General features: G+C 32.8%; 3 protein-coding genes across 3 annotated transcripts in view; all 3 read right to left on the bottom strand.

The window, feature by feature from the left end:
* Positions 1-1,405: 1,405 nt before the first annotated feature.
* On the bottom strand, positions 1,406-1,666 carry HELRODRAFT_64919 (hypothetical protein; the record flags this gene model as incomplete). The annotated part of the gene is made up of 1 exon (XM_009017240.1): positions 1,406-1,666. One exon carries the CDS (start codon positions 1,664-1,666, stop codon positions 1,406-1,408), a length of 261 nt encoding a protein of 86 aa, XP_009015488.1.
* A 3,363-nt stretch (positions 1,667-5,029) lies between these two features.
* HELRODRAFT_64112 (hypothetical protein) lies at positions 5,030-9,497 on the bottom strand (the record flags this gene model as incomplete). The annotated part of the gene is made up of 9 exons (XM_009017241.1): positions 5,030-5,280; positions 5,354-5,506; positions 6,609-6,708; positions 6,911-7,110; positions 8,372-8,539; positions 8,608-8,666; positions 8,727-8,899; positions 9,030-9,301; positions 9,359-9,497. Coding segments are annotated over 9 exons (1,515 nt in total), but the record flags the coding sequence as incomplete, so codon positions are not given.
* A 2,996-nt stretch (positions 9,498-12,493) lies between these two features.
* The window catches only part of HELRODRAFT_64498 (hypothetical protein), a gene marked incomplete at both ends in the record, with an annotated part of 12,055 nt that continues 7,067 nt past the window's right edge, over positions 12,494-17,481 (bottom strand). Inside the window, 2 exons of the mRNA XM_009017242.1 lie at positions 12,494-12,671; positions 14,727-14,995. Of these exons, the coding sequence (XP_009015490.1) occupies positions 12,494-12,671; positions 14,727-14,995 (447 nt within the window). The remainder of the gene's footprint in view (positions 12,672-14,726; positions 14,996-17,481) is intronic.

Genomic DNA, 17,481 nt, shown 5'->3' on the forward strand with positions numbered 1-17,481 from the left:
AGACTGGTGCTGTTCCTCCGGTAGCTGTTCGAAGGATGTATTTGTTAGAAGTCTCTTTCTTCAGATTGGGTACCAAATCAAATCTTAAAATCGATTTTGTTGCTCCGGTGTCGACTGTAATTACACATTCTCGTTGATCAACTTTTCCGTTCAGCCATAGGTCGTTTCGATTTCGATGTAGTCTGGAAACGTTAATTACGGTACTGGGGGCGTCAATTCTACTAGCCAACCTCTGCCCCACAAAGTTGGCTCTTATTAGTTTTCCGCCCCTTCGTTAGAAGGGGCCGATCGTGATACAGGATCATCTTCTCTTCTTTTGCGCCATCTTGTCGCGCAATTTCGGCAGTAGTTATCTTTTAGGCGGTGTTTACAATCACGACGTAGATGGCCTTTTTCACCACAAATCCAGCATTGGGGTACACCATGCTGTTGGGGTTCGCGTTTCACAACCACCTTCTGGCAAGAGCATTTTTCATGTACTTGGCGTAGACGTACGTCACTTTTTGATGCTTGCTTTGCCGATTAAAAAGTGAGACTGTGCGCAACGGCATCCTTGAGTTTTCGTTTATCTGACAAGAGAAGGGATTGCTTGAGTTCCGAATCACGAAGGGCTTTGATAAACGTATCCAGGGCAGTTTCGTCTCTATGTTCGGGGTCTGATGTCGGATACGACAGCAATGTCAACCGTTCGATATCTTGTGCCAGCTGCTGAATGGATTCACCAGATCGTTGCGTTCTGTTTCTAAGCTGAGACCGATAAATCTGTTTCATGTGTTCTTCACCATAACGTAAATCCAACGCGCTAACCAGAACTTCATAGTTGAAGTGGTTCTCCGCCGGAATCGTCTGAAGAACCTCTGCTGCTGAACCTCGCAGAGCCAGTATCAGTGCTGTTGCTCGTTCTTTTCCGTTCCAACAGTTACTAGTTGCCGCTGCTTCAAACTGGGTTTTATAAACGTTCCAGGACATCTCTCCGTCAAATGCTGGTACCTTCAAAGTTCTTCCGGATGCGTGATCTAACGGCATGGCCATTTTTTTTGGATTGCTCCAATTCTCGCTTCAATTTGTCTATCATGTGATCTACCTCAACGGTCTGACGATCAAGTTTCTGCTCGATCATTTCTATTTTTGTTGACTGTTCTTCAATCTGTTCTGCCACTTCCAATTTTACGTGTTTTAGCTGGTCCTTGATTTGTTTTAACTCCTCTGTCTGTCGTTCGCACTGTTCTTTGATCTGTTGTTTTAACTCTTCTGTCTGTCGTTCGCACTGTTCTTTGATCTGTTTTAACTCCTCTGTCTGTTGTTCGGACTGTTCTTTGATCTGTTCGGACTGTTCCTTGATCTGTTGTTTTAACTCTTCTGTCTGTCGTTCGGACTGTTCTTTGATCTGTTTTAACTTCTCTGTCTAACGTTCGAACTGTTGTTTTATTTCAGGTGACATACTAAGCAGAAGTTTCATCATTTTAGCGGTTGTAAACGTGCCTGTGCTAATTTCATTGTCTTCGTCAGCACCATCAAACTTGAATTCGTCTGGGTTCTTACCTTCGTCAATGAGAGCTTCTCTCAGACGTGCTACTAGTACTTCTTTGTTGCCACTTTTGACAAGGCTTCGTTTCTGTAGTTCTTCTCGTAGCTGAACTACGTTCAAACCACACAGTTTTGACATCGTGTTCTTTTTCTATGAGTAGTAATTCACTAGTTGAAGATCCCACTTCTGACACCAATGTTATAATACTCGCTGTCGTAACCGATTTACGATGCGATGGGTTCAAATCTTCGATTGAATAAAATACTCCAAACATTTATTCGTTATTAAACTTTATTTACAGAAAAAATCAACTAATCGTTTATTTTTAGCAAATTCAAATTAACGCAACAATTAACTTTTAAATTGTTTAAAATCTATCGCTATGACAACGTCAACAAACAAATCAAATATCGCTTTAAATAATTCACCGAATCGCTATTCACGAAATCACAAAATCACGAATTTCACTAATCACGAAATCACATAATCACGAATTTCACTAATCACGAATCTTCTTGCGACGTGCGCTTATATACTCTTCGCAAGCGTCGTTTCTAGATTCTTCCAGATGGTCCGATTCTAGCATACTCTAGAATGCTCCAGTCACTAGAACATTCCAGAATACGCTAGAATCTAGTGCGTTCGGTATCACGGTTATAACAATATATATATATATATATATATATATATATATATATATATATATATATATATATATATATATATATATATATATATTAATTAAACAAAATGCTGAAACATGGTCTTTTTACTAAAAATCATCACCAACCAATCATATTCGTGATCTTGACGTCAAAATAAACGACATTCCAATCAAACAAACCGATCGATTCAACTAAATTTTTAGGAATTATAAATGACAGCCTTTTTTGGAAAGGCCACAAAATTTAACATCAAATAAAATAATTGTCGGTATAGAATAAGGACATAATATTGATTGTGTGGTCTTCAATAAAATAAAGAAAAAAACATTAAAACAGGATGTGGATTAAAAAAGTATGCTGCTGCAACTCCGAAGTATATTTAGAACGCCAGTTCCTAGCTAAATCATGTATGTCACCCCTCTGTTAGGTTAGGCTTGTTAAATTTTCTGGAATAGTTTCTCTTTTTCCCAAAATAGTTTTAATTTTACCCTAGTTTGAATATGACCACTCTGAAGATGTGCACAGACAGAGCTTCCAAGTCACATCAGTTAGTGTACTGTTTCAGTTTTATAGCATCAAATTTTCAGATGTATTGTAATAATTTACATAAAGTATTGTCTAAATCTAACGAGTAACAATATTTTAATCTTTCAAATTAAAATAGTGTGACGACGTTTCAATAGGAAAACCAGATAAATTGAGTCGTAAATAGCAATTTCAACAAAAATGCGGTAAAGTTTGATAACAATGACATCTTCAATAAACTCCACTCATGTTGATATTATGATATATATACCTATCCATAAAATCTGTACATGTGCTTTCTTGTTATTTGTTTATTTATCTCATACAAGAAATAATGTCTTCCATTTGTTTTTGAGTATTTTTATCAAACTCGTTCAACTGGCTGAAAAAAAATTAATTTTTAAAATATTTAGCTTATATTAATCCGACATTTTCATTATATTAAAACTATTATGTTCGAAGTATCAAAATTATTTTTGTGAGAAGATTTTAAAGCATAACATACTTTTGGAGTTTGTCAATTTTTGCTTTAATTTTACGATACGATTCGGTTGACTTGTTATTCATTAAATTAGAATTCAAATCTGGAGATTGAAAAAATTAAAGATATCAAATTGTTTCTTTCAATTCCCTTTAACTTCTAGTTTTGAATGTAAAATTTTTTAAACTTTTCCATTGACTAAAACAACTAACGAGCCAAATATAAATAAATAAGTTAATTTAGCAGACACATCCTATTTGTTTTTTTAAGCTAAAACGTTTTGTATACTTTGTTGAGCATTAAATAATATTTTATGATTATTATTTTAGAAATTTTAAATTGCCTTCCTATCTGACGAACTGCAGAATGAGCATTTGATAAAAATAATTTTGTGTTTTAAACCTGTAGACAGCAATGCAGCAGACGTCCGAAAGACCTAATCACATTGAATCAACGTAAAATATAAAACGAAAACTAATTCATAACTCATGAAGTAATAACAGTTTTCAATCAATGCATAATTGTTAAATGAGTATTAAAATAAGAAAGTGTATTCCTTAAACATACTTGTCCAAACATCAGAGAGATCCCAGGCTAAACTTTGAGATGTTGATATTTTTGAATCCGTGTTGAGAGTTGTTGCTGACATTGTTTGAACTAATATAGATGAATGCAATGCGTGATTTCGTTTGATTTAATAAAATTAATTGCACTCATCCATCTTATTTCATTTCTGAACTTATTAATGTTTATATTTTAAAATACTGAAGAAATAATTTAGTGAAACGTTAAGGCGATAGAAACAGAAATTTAAAAAAATACATTACCAGAAGTTGTTATGTTGCTACTATCGTTGTGCTTTTTATTATCTTGTAATACTGGATTATTTATAACAGGTTTCAGCTGTATTTCAATTGTTTTCAATTTTAATACTAATTTAGACTCTAACAAAATTAAAAACAATTACTATTATAAAAATAAATATAAAAGAATAATAAAATTGGATAAAACCAGAAATTTTTTTCGTAGTATTTTTCAAAAGTATCAACAACGAATGTAACGAAATACACGTGAATTAACGCATCACACATATCACATTATATACACCATGACGCCTCTCAAAACAATTTAGGTTAAGTGATTCGCATCAGACGCAACAAAATGTGCTCTATTTTTTCATGACAAACAGGCCCGGTTCCGGAACTCTTTTGTGCATAAGCAACACGTGAATATGCCGCCCCTCTCCAATAAATTTTCATTTGAAATTTACACAAACTGTATTTAATACTGAATTTTCTGCCTTTAAATTCAGAAATATTTTTATCAATTTCCCCATATCCACTTGATCAATTTTTTTCGAGTGAAATGGTAACAAGGCCAACCAAATAATTTTGGCATATCTGAGACCTCAGATATGATTTTATTATTTTTAACTTTGAAAAACTTCTTTCGACGCTAGCAACTATGACCGGTAACGTTGTTAAATAATTCGAAGAGCTATCGAAAGGTTAGGAAATACTTAGACAAATTTCGATGAATAAAGGAATTGCAAAACATTTTTTGGATCGCTTTTTGATGGTATAAAAAGTTTCCCTATACCTTTCTTAGTTTCACAGTTCCTATCCGATGTTAGTGCTAATTGTGAGTCCTTACAGCGTTTTAATAATTCCTCACCCTTTAAATTCGTGCCACCACTTTTGGAAGTTTTGATGAATTCAAATTTTGTATGTAACTCAATATGACTTGAATCAAATTTTATTATTAAGCTTAAATATTTTGTATGTATAAAATTAACATAAATAATACACACGATACAAATCAAGTTAATCATCAAAATATAAATAGACCAGTAAAACTAACTTCGGAATTGATATCGAACGTAACAACAAATTTTTTGCAGAAATCACTAGCGAATTCCGGGTAAACTCTGAAAACATCAACAATATCCGAAATAGCGATTTTGTGGATATCACAATAGGAGAGTGCTCTGACTGAATATTTAGATCTGAATCCCAAACACGATGATAAATTAATTTTGTCTTCAAGAGTTTTTGAACATTCTCCAAACGTGTCGTTCTTAGCTTTATAATTGAGTCAAATTTATTCTTTTGTAAGCAAAATAAAAGAAAGCAAAATATTAAAAAAACCACTAACTTAATATAGCAACAACAACGCATTCTTTTGAAATTTCTATAGTTCCTCGTAACACGAAATAAATGGCCTTAGTCAAATCATTTTGGTGTATTATTTCTTCGCCAGGAAGAAAATGAACAGATTTTATTCGAACCGACAACATACGTAGACAACCTATTTATGAAAATGTTAAAATATCAATTAACCAAAGGTCACCGATTTAGTAGTCTTTAAAATAATCGATACAATATTTCCAAAAAACTTCAATTCACGTTAGAGTCCCGTTACTTCATAACTTATTATCCTCATGTTTTAAATTGTAAAAAGCTATTATTGTTCTATTTCGTACGCTGATCGAATTGGAAAGCCGTCAGGGAAATGTGTTTCTTTAAAATTAACTTTCATAATCATGAGTGATGTCCATGTACGATGTGTAATGAACATTCTCAAACGTATAATTTTCTTTTGTTGAAACTTAGTAGGGGCAAATATTTGTAAACAGTTATGCTTAGAAAGTAAAAATCACCGAAAATTGACAAATAACCGAGCGAAGTGTCAGCTAACAATTTCTGTGTATAAGAAATTTGCTCTCAATCGGCCTTTGACTCTTCTTCATTTTGCAATTTTGCATGCATGTTTTATTTATTTTTAATTCTGTCCAACGGATCTATTACATTTTTCACATTTCATTATAAGATACAGACATTTCTCGTGCGTAGCTATTTTTTCGTCAGTATATTGTGAAATTGTTAGAATCGGTATTTAAAAAGCCTGAGTTTAAATAAACTAACTGGTTGACTTTTTCAATTTTTCACATTTTATTCAACATTCTGCTCTGTCTTTACTTCCTTTCAAAATTATCCCTTTCTTAAATATGTGTCATTTAATTTGTTTCTGATAAGTTTCTGAACAGAACACTAACAGATCAATATCAGCAGAAAACCTGAAATTTCCTCCAACATCAATTCAATTTTTTTTTTTATGACATTTTTCAATAGTGACTTGTGAGAATTGTGTTCTTGGTTCACTGAGACTGCTTTCGATTCCTGTTCCGATCCTATCATCAAATGTCTCATTGTTTCTAACATTACGTTGTATCAAAAATGTGCCATCCGCTCCTTGTTTCAATTCAATAGTGATTATAGAAATATTAAAATGTATTGGTGTGTATTAGAGATAATATACAAAATAGCCAAACATCAGACTGGGTTTAGTTAATTATGATGAATTTATCTAGCTTTATTGCTAACATTATCATTAAAATAATTCTATTTACCTGGACTGCCCGATTGAAATGCAGAAAATTTAGAGAAAAGAATCCTGTTTGTATGAAGACAAACGTCTGCTTGCAAACCTTCGGGGAAGCTTTGTAAAACCTATTTGTAATTTTCATGTTGACAATAAAATTTAAACAAATTAACCTACAAATACATGATCACATACATGTTGTCTGTTTGACTGAATGTCTTCATTTTGAAGTTCAATAAAGCTATGGAAACGTTTGATTGATAACAAATTTTTGTTATCTTATAAATGAAAAAAAAAACTTCATTGTTTCCAAAAAAATTAAAATATTACCTTGTTCATGTCGACGCCATTAGTTTGCCACCAGTCTTCCTGTGTGATGTCTTGAAGTTTGCTGGACAACATTTTTGGAATTCTGTGAAACTTAATGAAATCTTTGATGCTGGCACTCTTGTCGTGGAACTCCTTGTTCCCTCTGTACATCCGATGCATTATTGTGGCTACATTCCCAAAAATGGCAGCATTCGCTAATGCTATTAAAACATTGATTTATTTCTTTCAATTATGTTCACAAATTTAAAACATCGATTCTAATTTAAAAAGTCCACAATAATAAATGTCATAAATAAATTAAGACAGTTATCTCCTGTCATCTTGTCCTTTATTTCATCTAATCTAGAGAATTAAACCAGAATTGTTATATGGTATTCTTTCTGTGACAAGTTGTACTGAAGTGAAAGGAGCGTTGATGCCATACATTTGTTATAATTTAAACAGGGAAGGCTTATGGATAATGACTCGTGAGAGATAAAAATAAAATATAAATACGCATATGCTTCTTAGCCACCTTTTTACGTTAGTTAGTACGGGGTCTAACTCCATTTTTCTACTCTTTGAAAGTTGAATGATGATAAAGTCATAGAAGGAACTATTTAACCGTAATATAGTAAAACATTAAATTCTGAACATATCAATGAGTCAAACTTCGCTAACAATAACATTTTTGATTTTGAATGTTTCCTGATATGTGAAACTTTTCTGGAATAAAACGAAAAATTGTATAAGGCGGTGTTTTAAGAAAACATTTGTTAGACAAGTTTTTGAACAATTTTATATGATTATTTGTTACCACCAAAACGAGAAACATTTTGAAATGTACAACGCGATCCCTCAATAGTTATACCGTCGCGTTGCTCATTGCATGATTATTATTATTATCTTATTTTATTTTATATCATAATTAAATTAAATATGAATGGTTCTACGTGAATCACCTGTTATACAACTTAGCACCATAATTTTCATTGAAACAATATTTTATACTATATAATTTTTGCGTATATGGTTTTCTTTGTATAAAGTTTGCATGAAATTTAATTTTAAACCCAATGTATTTTCCAACAGTACTAGTGGCAAATTAAAAAGAAACAAATTAAGCTTTTACACGTTGTTTTGAAAATGCGTAGATTGTTTTCTTAATAAACAATGAATATCAAGCTATATTAAACTGGGAATTGGACGGGAGATAACTCGCTCGCTGCAACAACATCGGATATGATGAAATTATTTTTTTTGTCATTTTCAAAAAAATACACATCAAAGAATTTTTAAATATAAAACAAGTTATTTATTAATTACAATTAACTTATATAGATATTTAAAAATATTTAACTATCAAATTATTTTGAAATCTTTATTAAATTTATTCACAAGTTTTTTAATTTAAATTAAACAGGTTTTTTAAATTAAATTACTAAGTTTTTTATATTTATTTACCATAAAAAAAAAACTTACAGCCGATTATCATAGCTCCTATAGCAAACGTTTTCTCCCAGTCTGTGACCGGTGCTATGTTACCGAAGCCAACGCTGGTTAAAATAGTGAAAGTGAAATATAACGAGGTAATATATTTGGAGTGTATGTCAGGACCGCTGTTCGAATTGTTGGCATAATAGTAGTTCCCTGACAAGAAGAATGTGTTTTTCTCGTTTTTATTTAAATGATTATATTGATACACCAACTCTACCTACCCGTTTTATTCGCTAAATAATCCAGCCATCCAATCGGATGTTTTAATGAAAGACGTTCACTAAAAAATATTTTTACTGTAAATTTATAGGCAATGATTATTGCTAGAATAAATGTTAACCTTTCTGCAAGTATGTAGAAACCGCAGGCCAACCAGTGAGCCAACAATGTAATCATTGCCATGAAAAGCAGCAGCAATGATGCTCCATACTCTGAATAGTGATCCATTTTGCGCGCAACTCGAAATAAGCGCAATAATCTGGCGGTTTTCATCAAACTGGTGGCTGTCACTGTCTGCAAAGAATAAAAACCGATTTTCAGTCGCAAAATCAGGAAAACAATATTTAAAAATAAAATCTATGTGAAAAAAGAAATTATTTTTATCACGATTATTAATTATAATTAGTATCGTGTATAAACTTACATCACTTTTCTTGTATAACGTAACAATAACATCAAATGGGACAGCAGATAAGAAATCAATGATAAACCAACGTTTCAAGTAATTAATGGCTATCTTTTTTGGGCAAGTTATAACTTCTCCATTATCGAGATAAGTTGTTCGGAAGTTGCATAACATGTCGAGGAAAAACAAGAAATCTACGATAGAATCTATGATAAGGAATGGGTCCGAGAAAAAATGTCCGATGAACCTGAAATAAATTGGACTAGGTTGAAAATTATGTTTTGAATCAGCTAGTTTAATTTACTGTATGATTGTTGAGTTGTCGTCATTCGTCGAACTTTTATTACTAAAATTAAATCCATTTTCATAAGGCTTAAAAGCGGCCATGTATGGCGTTAAAACAGCCACGTACAACACGAGAACAAGAATTAACCAGTCCCAAGCACCTTTTAAAGGTGAATTATGTGGAATGATGAATTTTTTTATCGAATCGCTCAAAACATTGTGTCCTTGACTAAAGTTAGTACTTCCATAATCGTAGGAAATTATATTGAAATTCAAATTGTTAATTTCTTCTTGAGGTGTTATCAATTCTTTCGTCTGTTTGAAAATGTTAATAATTAAAAAATACAACAAAATTCATAATTTTACTTGGAAGGAATCAGATTTGAGATCTTTGGAAGACGTTATACATCCTCTTCGGCCTCTGCTCATCAAATATCCATCTGATTTTGTCATCGTTCATTAAAAATTTCTGTTGAATATAAAATTGATTTTTTTTATCGAAAAATTTTATTTAAACAAATTTTCAATCTAGATAATTTTTTAAAAGGGGTTTGGACACAATCGTTGATTTAATTTCAAATAATTCGCGTATATATCGTGTGTATATGTATTGAATATATTATAATCCCGTGTAGCACTCGATATATGTATATATAAATATATATATAAATATATATAAATATATATAGAGGCTTTTATATATATATATATATAATGTACTATAAAAATATACATTATATATATATATATATATACAAATATTGTACAGTTTTGTATGAAACCTACAGATTTGTTGACATTAAAACAATCTAAAGTTTGTTTTTGCAATTTTCCTTACTAGAATTTTCTGGAAATTGTTCAACTTATTGAAAATAGAATTATTATTCAAGTTCATCATGAAAATTTAATGAAGCTGTTGTTATCTAAATTTATCATGCCAACAGGCCTTATTTCGATTTTTCACAAATCATCTTCAGTGCAGGTTTGCTTTATACAGTTTCTTTAAATGAAGCAAGGTTTGTTCTTTAGCAAAGTTATTAGTTGGTGTCGTATTCTTTATCAGTTTTGTTGTCATTTCTTTGTTCTTCAGTCTTATTGAAGTTAGTATTAAGGCGTCGAGTTGGTAATGACGTAATCATTCTTCGTTGGATGTTTATTTGGGGTTTATTGATATCTATTAGGGGTTTAGACTATCATAAATACAATTATTTATAAAGATCACTGCGTTTTCGGCATTATTCAACTTGTAGAGTTTCTCAATTTTTCTAACGAGACTTTCATCATCTTGATGAAGTTTATTAAGGTCAAATAAAAAACTTTTAAAATTTGACATTTTTGACAAAACATTATTAATAACGTTATTACTACAGAAAAGCTCTTTTCGGCATCAACTGCCATCATCAGTGTACTGTGTTGGTGTTTTGATAAATTACATTTATGTTGTTGTCAAGAATTTGGCGGGTTATTGTAGTTGAATGTGTTGATTGTGAGATTTGATGGCTCCTCTTTGTTTATGCATTATGAGACGTCTTGATAGTGAAGTGTACGAATGTTGTGGACGCACACAGTCGTCAAAAGGGCGTTTAAATAGTTTACACTTCAAAGTAGAGTTGTCTTTAGGAGTGCAGTTGTTCTTTAGGACCAATTGTGATGTCTTACAATTATTGTAATATATCCCGAGTTTTTTTTTAATTAGTATCATTGATTGGTGTAACATTTCTTTTTATGATTTCTTTGAGGCCGCTTCGTCTTTTTTATGTGCCGTTGACATACGATTTCTCTAATATAGGATTATGTCGTTGTCAATGTTGTTTTTGAATATATTGCAATAATGTTGTTGTCTTTGTTGAATGGTGCTTTCTATGGATGTTTCGTACCCTGGCTTACCAGTAGATTTGTAAATCTTTTCAGTTCCGTATTGCGATCTTTAGTTGAGGATGAATGCGTAAATGCACGGTTCACGAAGGATTTTATTGTGCTTATTTTGAAATGTTCCGTGCATTTGCTTAGCCCATTTAAACAAATACCTTTATTTGTTGCTTTGACGTATACGGGGGTCGTAAATCTTTGTTCGTCATGCATTACCAAAACATCCAGAAGTGGCTATGAATTTTCACTTTCGTGTTCAATAGCGAAATTCAATTTTGGTCGGTTCAAAGTTGCTAGTAGCTGGTTGTCTTGTTCAGGATCATTGTATGCGACGAAGATATTGTCAATATATCTGGCATATGTATTTCGTACCCGATATGTGTGTCTCTTTCTGCTTCGTAGTTGGTCAATGAGCTGGTTAGTCGACAATCAAAAAAAGGATCAAAAAAGGTTGAAAGTCGATTTCAGAGAAATCAACAACACGCCACTAACATCGTATACGAATACATGCTAGACGACGCATCACACACGAAGCATGTCATAGGCGGGATTTTTTAGTCATATTCGAACCAAGTCACTGCGCTCACTGCTAAGCATCACCATGCCACTTTAACCACTAAGCAATCACACCGCCCCAATCAGCTGGATCATTTCAATAAAGGTCGGGTTGCGTAACTTTTTAACCCATCTCCCTATTTGATTTTGCAAATTGATTTAATATCGCCATCATGGATAAAAAACATAGGTCATACATTTTTCGTAATATTACATCTCATAAGTCGTTCTGTTTTTTAGTAGTGTAATTTGCTTTTAAAACATTACCTTTTATATTTAACATGGGCAAAATCAAAAAACATCAGAAAATGTCATAAAATTTTTTAAATAATGGTTAAATTATTGTACGAGCCATGGCGGATCTACGGAGGTCATAGACCCTTGTGAGATGTATTTTATTAAGCCAGTAAAACTCAGTTTTTACATGGGAAAACACCGTATTGCATAGAAAAACTGACCACAAGTTAGTGTGATAAGGCAAAAAGATAAGAAGCCACCAGTCTAATTTTGGCGACAATAGCAAAAATTTTAGTTTCTTAGCCTCCTCCCGTCAAATTTCAACATTTTTTTAAAATTTTGGCTGTCTCCCGTCAACGTTACCTCGATCCGCCATCGTGAAGTTGAAAGTTAAAGTGCAAACTATAAAATTACAAATTCAATTTTTTACCATTATTATTGCAACAAATATTTTTTTTAAATAATTATGACATTGATTATTGAAATTTACTAAAATAAAGTTACCAACATTTCAAATGTTAAAAAAATTTGAACAATTATGAGAAATAATAGTTTAAATGATCAGCATTCTTCGGCTTTAAGATGCATTTTTCTTGTAAATTGATCACCCAGCCAGGCTGCAATCCATGCCATATCTGTCTTGGATCCTTCTTATTTGAATTTATATCGACGGCATCAATTAATTTGTAACCATACTTTTGAGAAAGATCAAATCTGCATTTTTTAGAAACATTATTACATATTAATTAATTTATATAAATCATCATATATACTTTTATACATCACCATTTTAAGAAACATTATCTAGAAAAAAAATTTTATGAGATCATCGTATATCACCATGGCAGGTTCACCACTTTCATTTCGTTTACTTCAAATGTTTCTTTATATACATGTGTTTTTCCCAAAATCAGAATTTAAAATCAGAGTTTTAATTTTGCATAAGAAAGAAGGAAAGATTTTAATTTATTTTAATTTTTCAAAAAATAATTAGAGCAGCTACAAATTAAAACTAAATTATTATTTGTGTGGACAATTCCAACCATAAATATATTTACACGAATGAACATTCCGTCCGAATGTAAAAAGATTTCAAGCTTGATAAAATTTCTCAAAGCTCAAGTTATTTTTTTAAATCAGCGCCAAACATGGGGTGCAAATCTGAAGCACTTGAAGACAAATTAGCAAGCAACCATAATCGTTAAAATAGACTATGGTAGCTCAGTTCAAAAAGAAAATCCTATCTGAAAATTCTTCAACCAAATTATCAATGAGTCATTAGGAATTGTTTGGAAGCCCATGAAAAAATATCGCCATCCAGTAGTTTACATGTTTTGCCAGAGTAAAAAATATTAGCAATAATATTAGCTAGCATCAAAAGCTTATACAATACCATATCAAATGTTTCAATACCATACTAGATTTAAGAAACTGGTCTATAAAGACACAATGGAAAATGGCAATATGAATGGCACAAAATAACAACTTTTATTATATTGACCACGCCCACACAACCAAACATTTTTATTGTTGATTTATTTAAAGTCTTTGGAATATTTTTTAAAGTTACTAATCGTTTAATTGCATATGTTACTATTGATTTTAATGGACAGATGTTGTATTTGTGAATTTCTTTTAATTTTTTATAACATGTCTTTTTTGTCTATTCTTTAAAGTCATTCGACTATTATCATTTTCGTTTTCATATTGTAACTAGGGACCGATTCGTTTAAGGTTATTCTTTTTCCGTTCCCTTTTTGTACACAACATTATTTTATTTTTTGTGTGTGCAAATAAATGATTTCTGATTGTGTTCTGCATTTGCTTTCTTTCATTATACTCAATATACAATGTGCTTATTTTATTACTTTAATTTCTATGTAAATCATTTTTACTTGATTTTTAGCTTCGTTTGTTAATAAGATGCTATTGTCTTACACTATTATACTATTGTGTTTAGGTTCTTTTTTTTAATTTTTCACATTCATCTTACACCTTTGGTTTTAATGTTTAGGTTCTTTTTTCTTTCATTTTGTATTTTAAACTTTGTCTTACACCATTGATTTTAATGTTCAGGTTTTTTATGATTACTGCGTTTGTGATTATGTGCACTTGGTCAATTATATTTTAAGTTAAACATTTTGTACCGTTGATTTTAATGTCTAAATGTCTATATATATGTATATGTATGTCTGTATGTGTATGTATGTGTATATATAAGTGTAAGTGTGTGTACATATGTGTGTGTGTATATGGGTGTGATTGAATGTGTTTTTTAGATTGAAATTGATTAAATGGTAATCTGCAGATTTATTAATAGGTTGAAAATAAATCACACAAAACTGACTTATTTCTGGATCATTAACAAAACAAAATTACCAACATGCATAATCAACAATGAAAAACTAACCATACAACACATATTGACTGAATGTTATAGGTTATAACGATATGAGGAAGAGACACCAGATTTCATCAGAAATAAAAACCTTCAATAGAATTTGAATATACGATGAAATGAAATTGGAAAACAAAACCAATTATTCAAATAGAACAGGGGACGTAAAGAAAGTCGTTTGCCTTGAAGCGCCATTTAACTGCATAAAACAAAATATTATTCTCAAATCCAAATGACAAACCACCACAATTTAATTAGACTCAAGTATATTTTGTTGTCTTAAAAAGTTGACAGCTGAACAAGAAAATTGAATTGTTTAAAAAAGATTTATCGCTATATTTCTAAAGTACAACAGAATTACACTAACAAACCTTGCTTTTTCGATGAGTTTAGGATCTGCAAGGTAGCCCCTATTTGCAGGATTTGTGTAGTATTCAACTAAATCCTGTGGTGGCAATTTGCACCTCGGAATCGAGAGGCCCCTTTTGAAAAAAGTTATTGGATCAACCATGGCTTCGACACACTTCATGTCATAAAATCTGCTCGTCACCACTCCGCCATTCTTTTCAATGGCAGCTATGGCCATTTCGGATATCCATTGCACTTCGATATTAACCCGAGCTTTAAAGCAATCAACACCCTGAGAGATTATTATTTTGCAATTGTAATCAGTGGCAGGTGATAAAAATTAAAAAAATTTAAACAGTTTTCATGCCAAGCCCAAATTAAGCATTGATAACAACGCACGCAAAATAATAAATTTATAATTGTAGCTGTTGAATTAAAAAAATTATAAATTGAACCTCTTTAAAAATTACACTTCTTATTTTCATTATGGGGCTGTCCATAAAGGATGTCACGCTTTTTAAACGTTTTTTTGAACCCCCCTCCCACGTGTCACAAACTGCCATAAATCGATCAACCCCCCAAAGATAAGCATGTGACAAAACTTTAGCCCCCCCCTCTTTTAGTGAAGAGTCATTATACAATGTAATTGTTCTATGCATTTTATTTTTTATTGATATCAAAATAACGAATGACAAGTTTATATGAAGATAGTTTGGTATCAAAATGCTTTACCGTAGTTAAAATATAACGAATTAATATTAACTTCTACACCTACACAGTGGTAAACTTTAACGATGGCATTTAAATTTGACTCCTCCTTTAGTTAATTAATTTAAAAAAGGGACGTCACACTTGCGTGACCCCCCCATAAAGCGTGACATCCTTTATGGACGGCCCTTATTCCTAAACATTAAATCAACAAAATAAATATCGAGCCTTTGTTTGTAAAGTTAATCATGGATAATTTCAAAGAGTTTAATACAGATTTGAATGGTGAAAAATATGAAAATGGCGTATATTTTATTTCATTTTACTCAAGTTTATGAAATTTTGTGGGTGAAGTTTCAATATAACGTAATGGAATTCCTAAGCAACAATGTTTTCTTGCATTTGTTCTATTGATCACTTAAGAAAATTTGATATTCGTTTCGTTATATAAAATGGGCAAACATTTGATTTACCAATCTGATTAAATCAATATATCTGTATGTATACCAAAATATTCGTTATCATCTCGAAAACGATTATCATAATTTATGTTGCAGCGAAAAAACAAAACGTATGAAAGAGTTTAGAAATGTCCTGGTTATGACATTAAACTGACCCTCACTGCCTTGTGAGTGATGTTGGATCATCAAAGGCTAGGCCCACCGCTTATAACTGTGGTTGCGTAAGGAAGGGCGTCCTGTGTAAAAACTAGCCAAATAATAAATGCTTATGATGATGACGGAGAAAACAATGGCCCTCAGTATCCGGCAGAAGAGGGTGCGAAGAATCTCCGGAGACCCAGTCGATGGGGTTGTGGTGCAAGGCCCTGTGGATGGTCTGGCTACTGGCACCCCACTCTATAGTGTGGCGGTGCAAGGCACTATAGATGGAAGGACTACTTGTAGACCAAGGGGTTGGAGGTTTGGTACCTGGAATGTAGGCACGTTGACAGGAAGAAGTTTGGAAGTGGTGGAGGAGCTGCAGAGGAGAATGGTTGACGTGGCTGCATTACAGGAGGTCAGATGGAAGGGTGAGGGTACAAGGTTTGTGGGGGCTAAAGGTGGAAGATATAAGTTGTGGTGGAAGGGGGATGATGGTACGGGAGGAGTTGGTGTGATGGTAAGAGAAGAGTTGTTGGAGCAGGTGTTGGAAGTGAGGCGGAGAAGCAATGGGGTAATTGTGGTGGTGATGGTGTTTGGAAAAGTAATAGTGAGGGTGATATCAGGATATGCTCCGCAACAAAGTAGGAAGGAAGAGGAGAAGGATAGGTTTTATGATGATGTTTCTGACGAAATTGGGCAAGCGGGGTTGAATGAGTTTGTGGTGTTGTTGGGTGATTTGAATGGTCATGTGGGGGCGGATGCAGACGGATATGAAGATGTACATGGGGGATGGGGATATGGTATACGGAATGAGGAAGGGCGTAGAGTGTTGGAGTTAGCGGATGCACACAGCATGGTGGTGGGGAACACTTGGTTCACAAGGGAACCAGCGCGATTGATTACTTATAGGTCAGGGGAACATAGATCGATGATCGACTATATATTGGTAAGGGCCAAACATAGGAAGTATGTGAAGAATGTGAAGGCGATACCTGGTATGTTGCAGCATAGTATGGTTGTGATGGATGTGACATCAAAAGAAATGGGGAGGAGGAAGAAGGATAAGTTTGTGGCAAAGAGAAAGACATGGAAGTTGCAGGATGCAGAGGTGAGGAAGGCATTTGAAGTGAAGGTGGCTGAAAATTGGGAGAGTGGTAAGGATGGAGATGTTTGGGAGAGATACAGGGACTGTGTGTTGGCTACGGCAGATAAAGTATGTCGATGGACGAAAGGAAAGTGTAGGCATGGTGAGACGTGGTGGTGGGATGAAGATATAAGAAGGGTTTTGGAAGTCAAGAAGGAGAGGTTTAGGGTATGGAGAAGGGACATGACGGAGGAAGCGGAGTGTGAGTATAGGAAGGCTAAGAAGGTTGCAAAACAGGCAGTGGCAACTGCAATGACGAAAGCATCAGATAGGTTAATGAAGGAAATGGAATTTGATGTGAGTTCAAGGAAAATGTCAAAGTGC

The sequence above is a fragment of the Helobdella robusta genome (genome assembly GCF_000326865.2).
Source record: "Helobdella robusta unplaced genomic scaffold HELROscaffold_2, whole genome shotgun sequence".
In the NCBI taxonomy this organism is placed as follows: Eukaryota; Metazoa; Annelida; class Clitellata; order Rhynchobdellida; family Glossiphoniidae; genus Helobdella; species Helobdella robusta.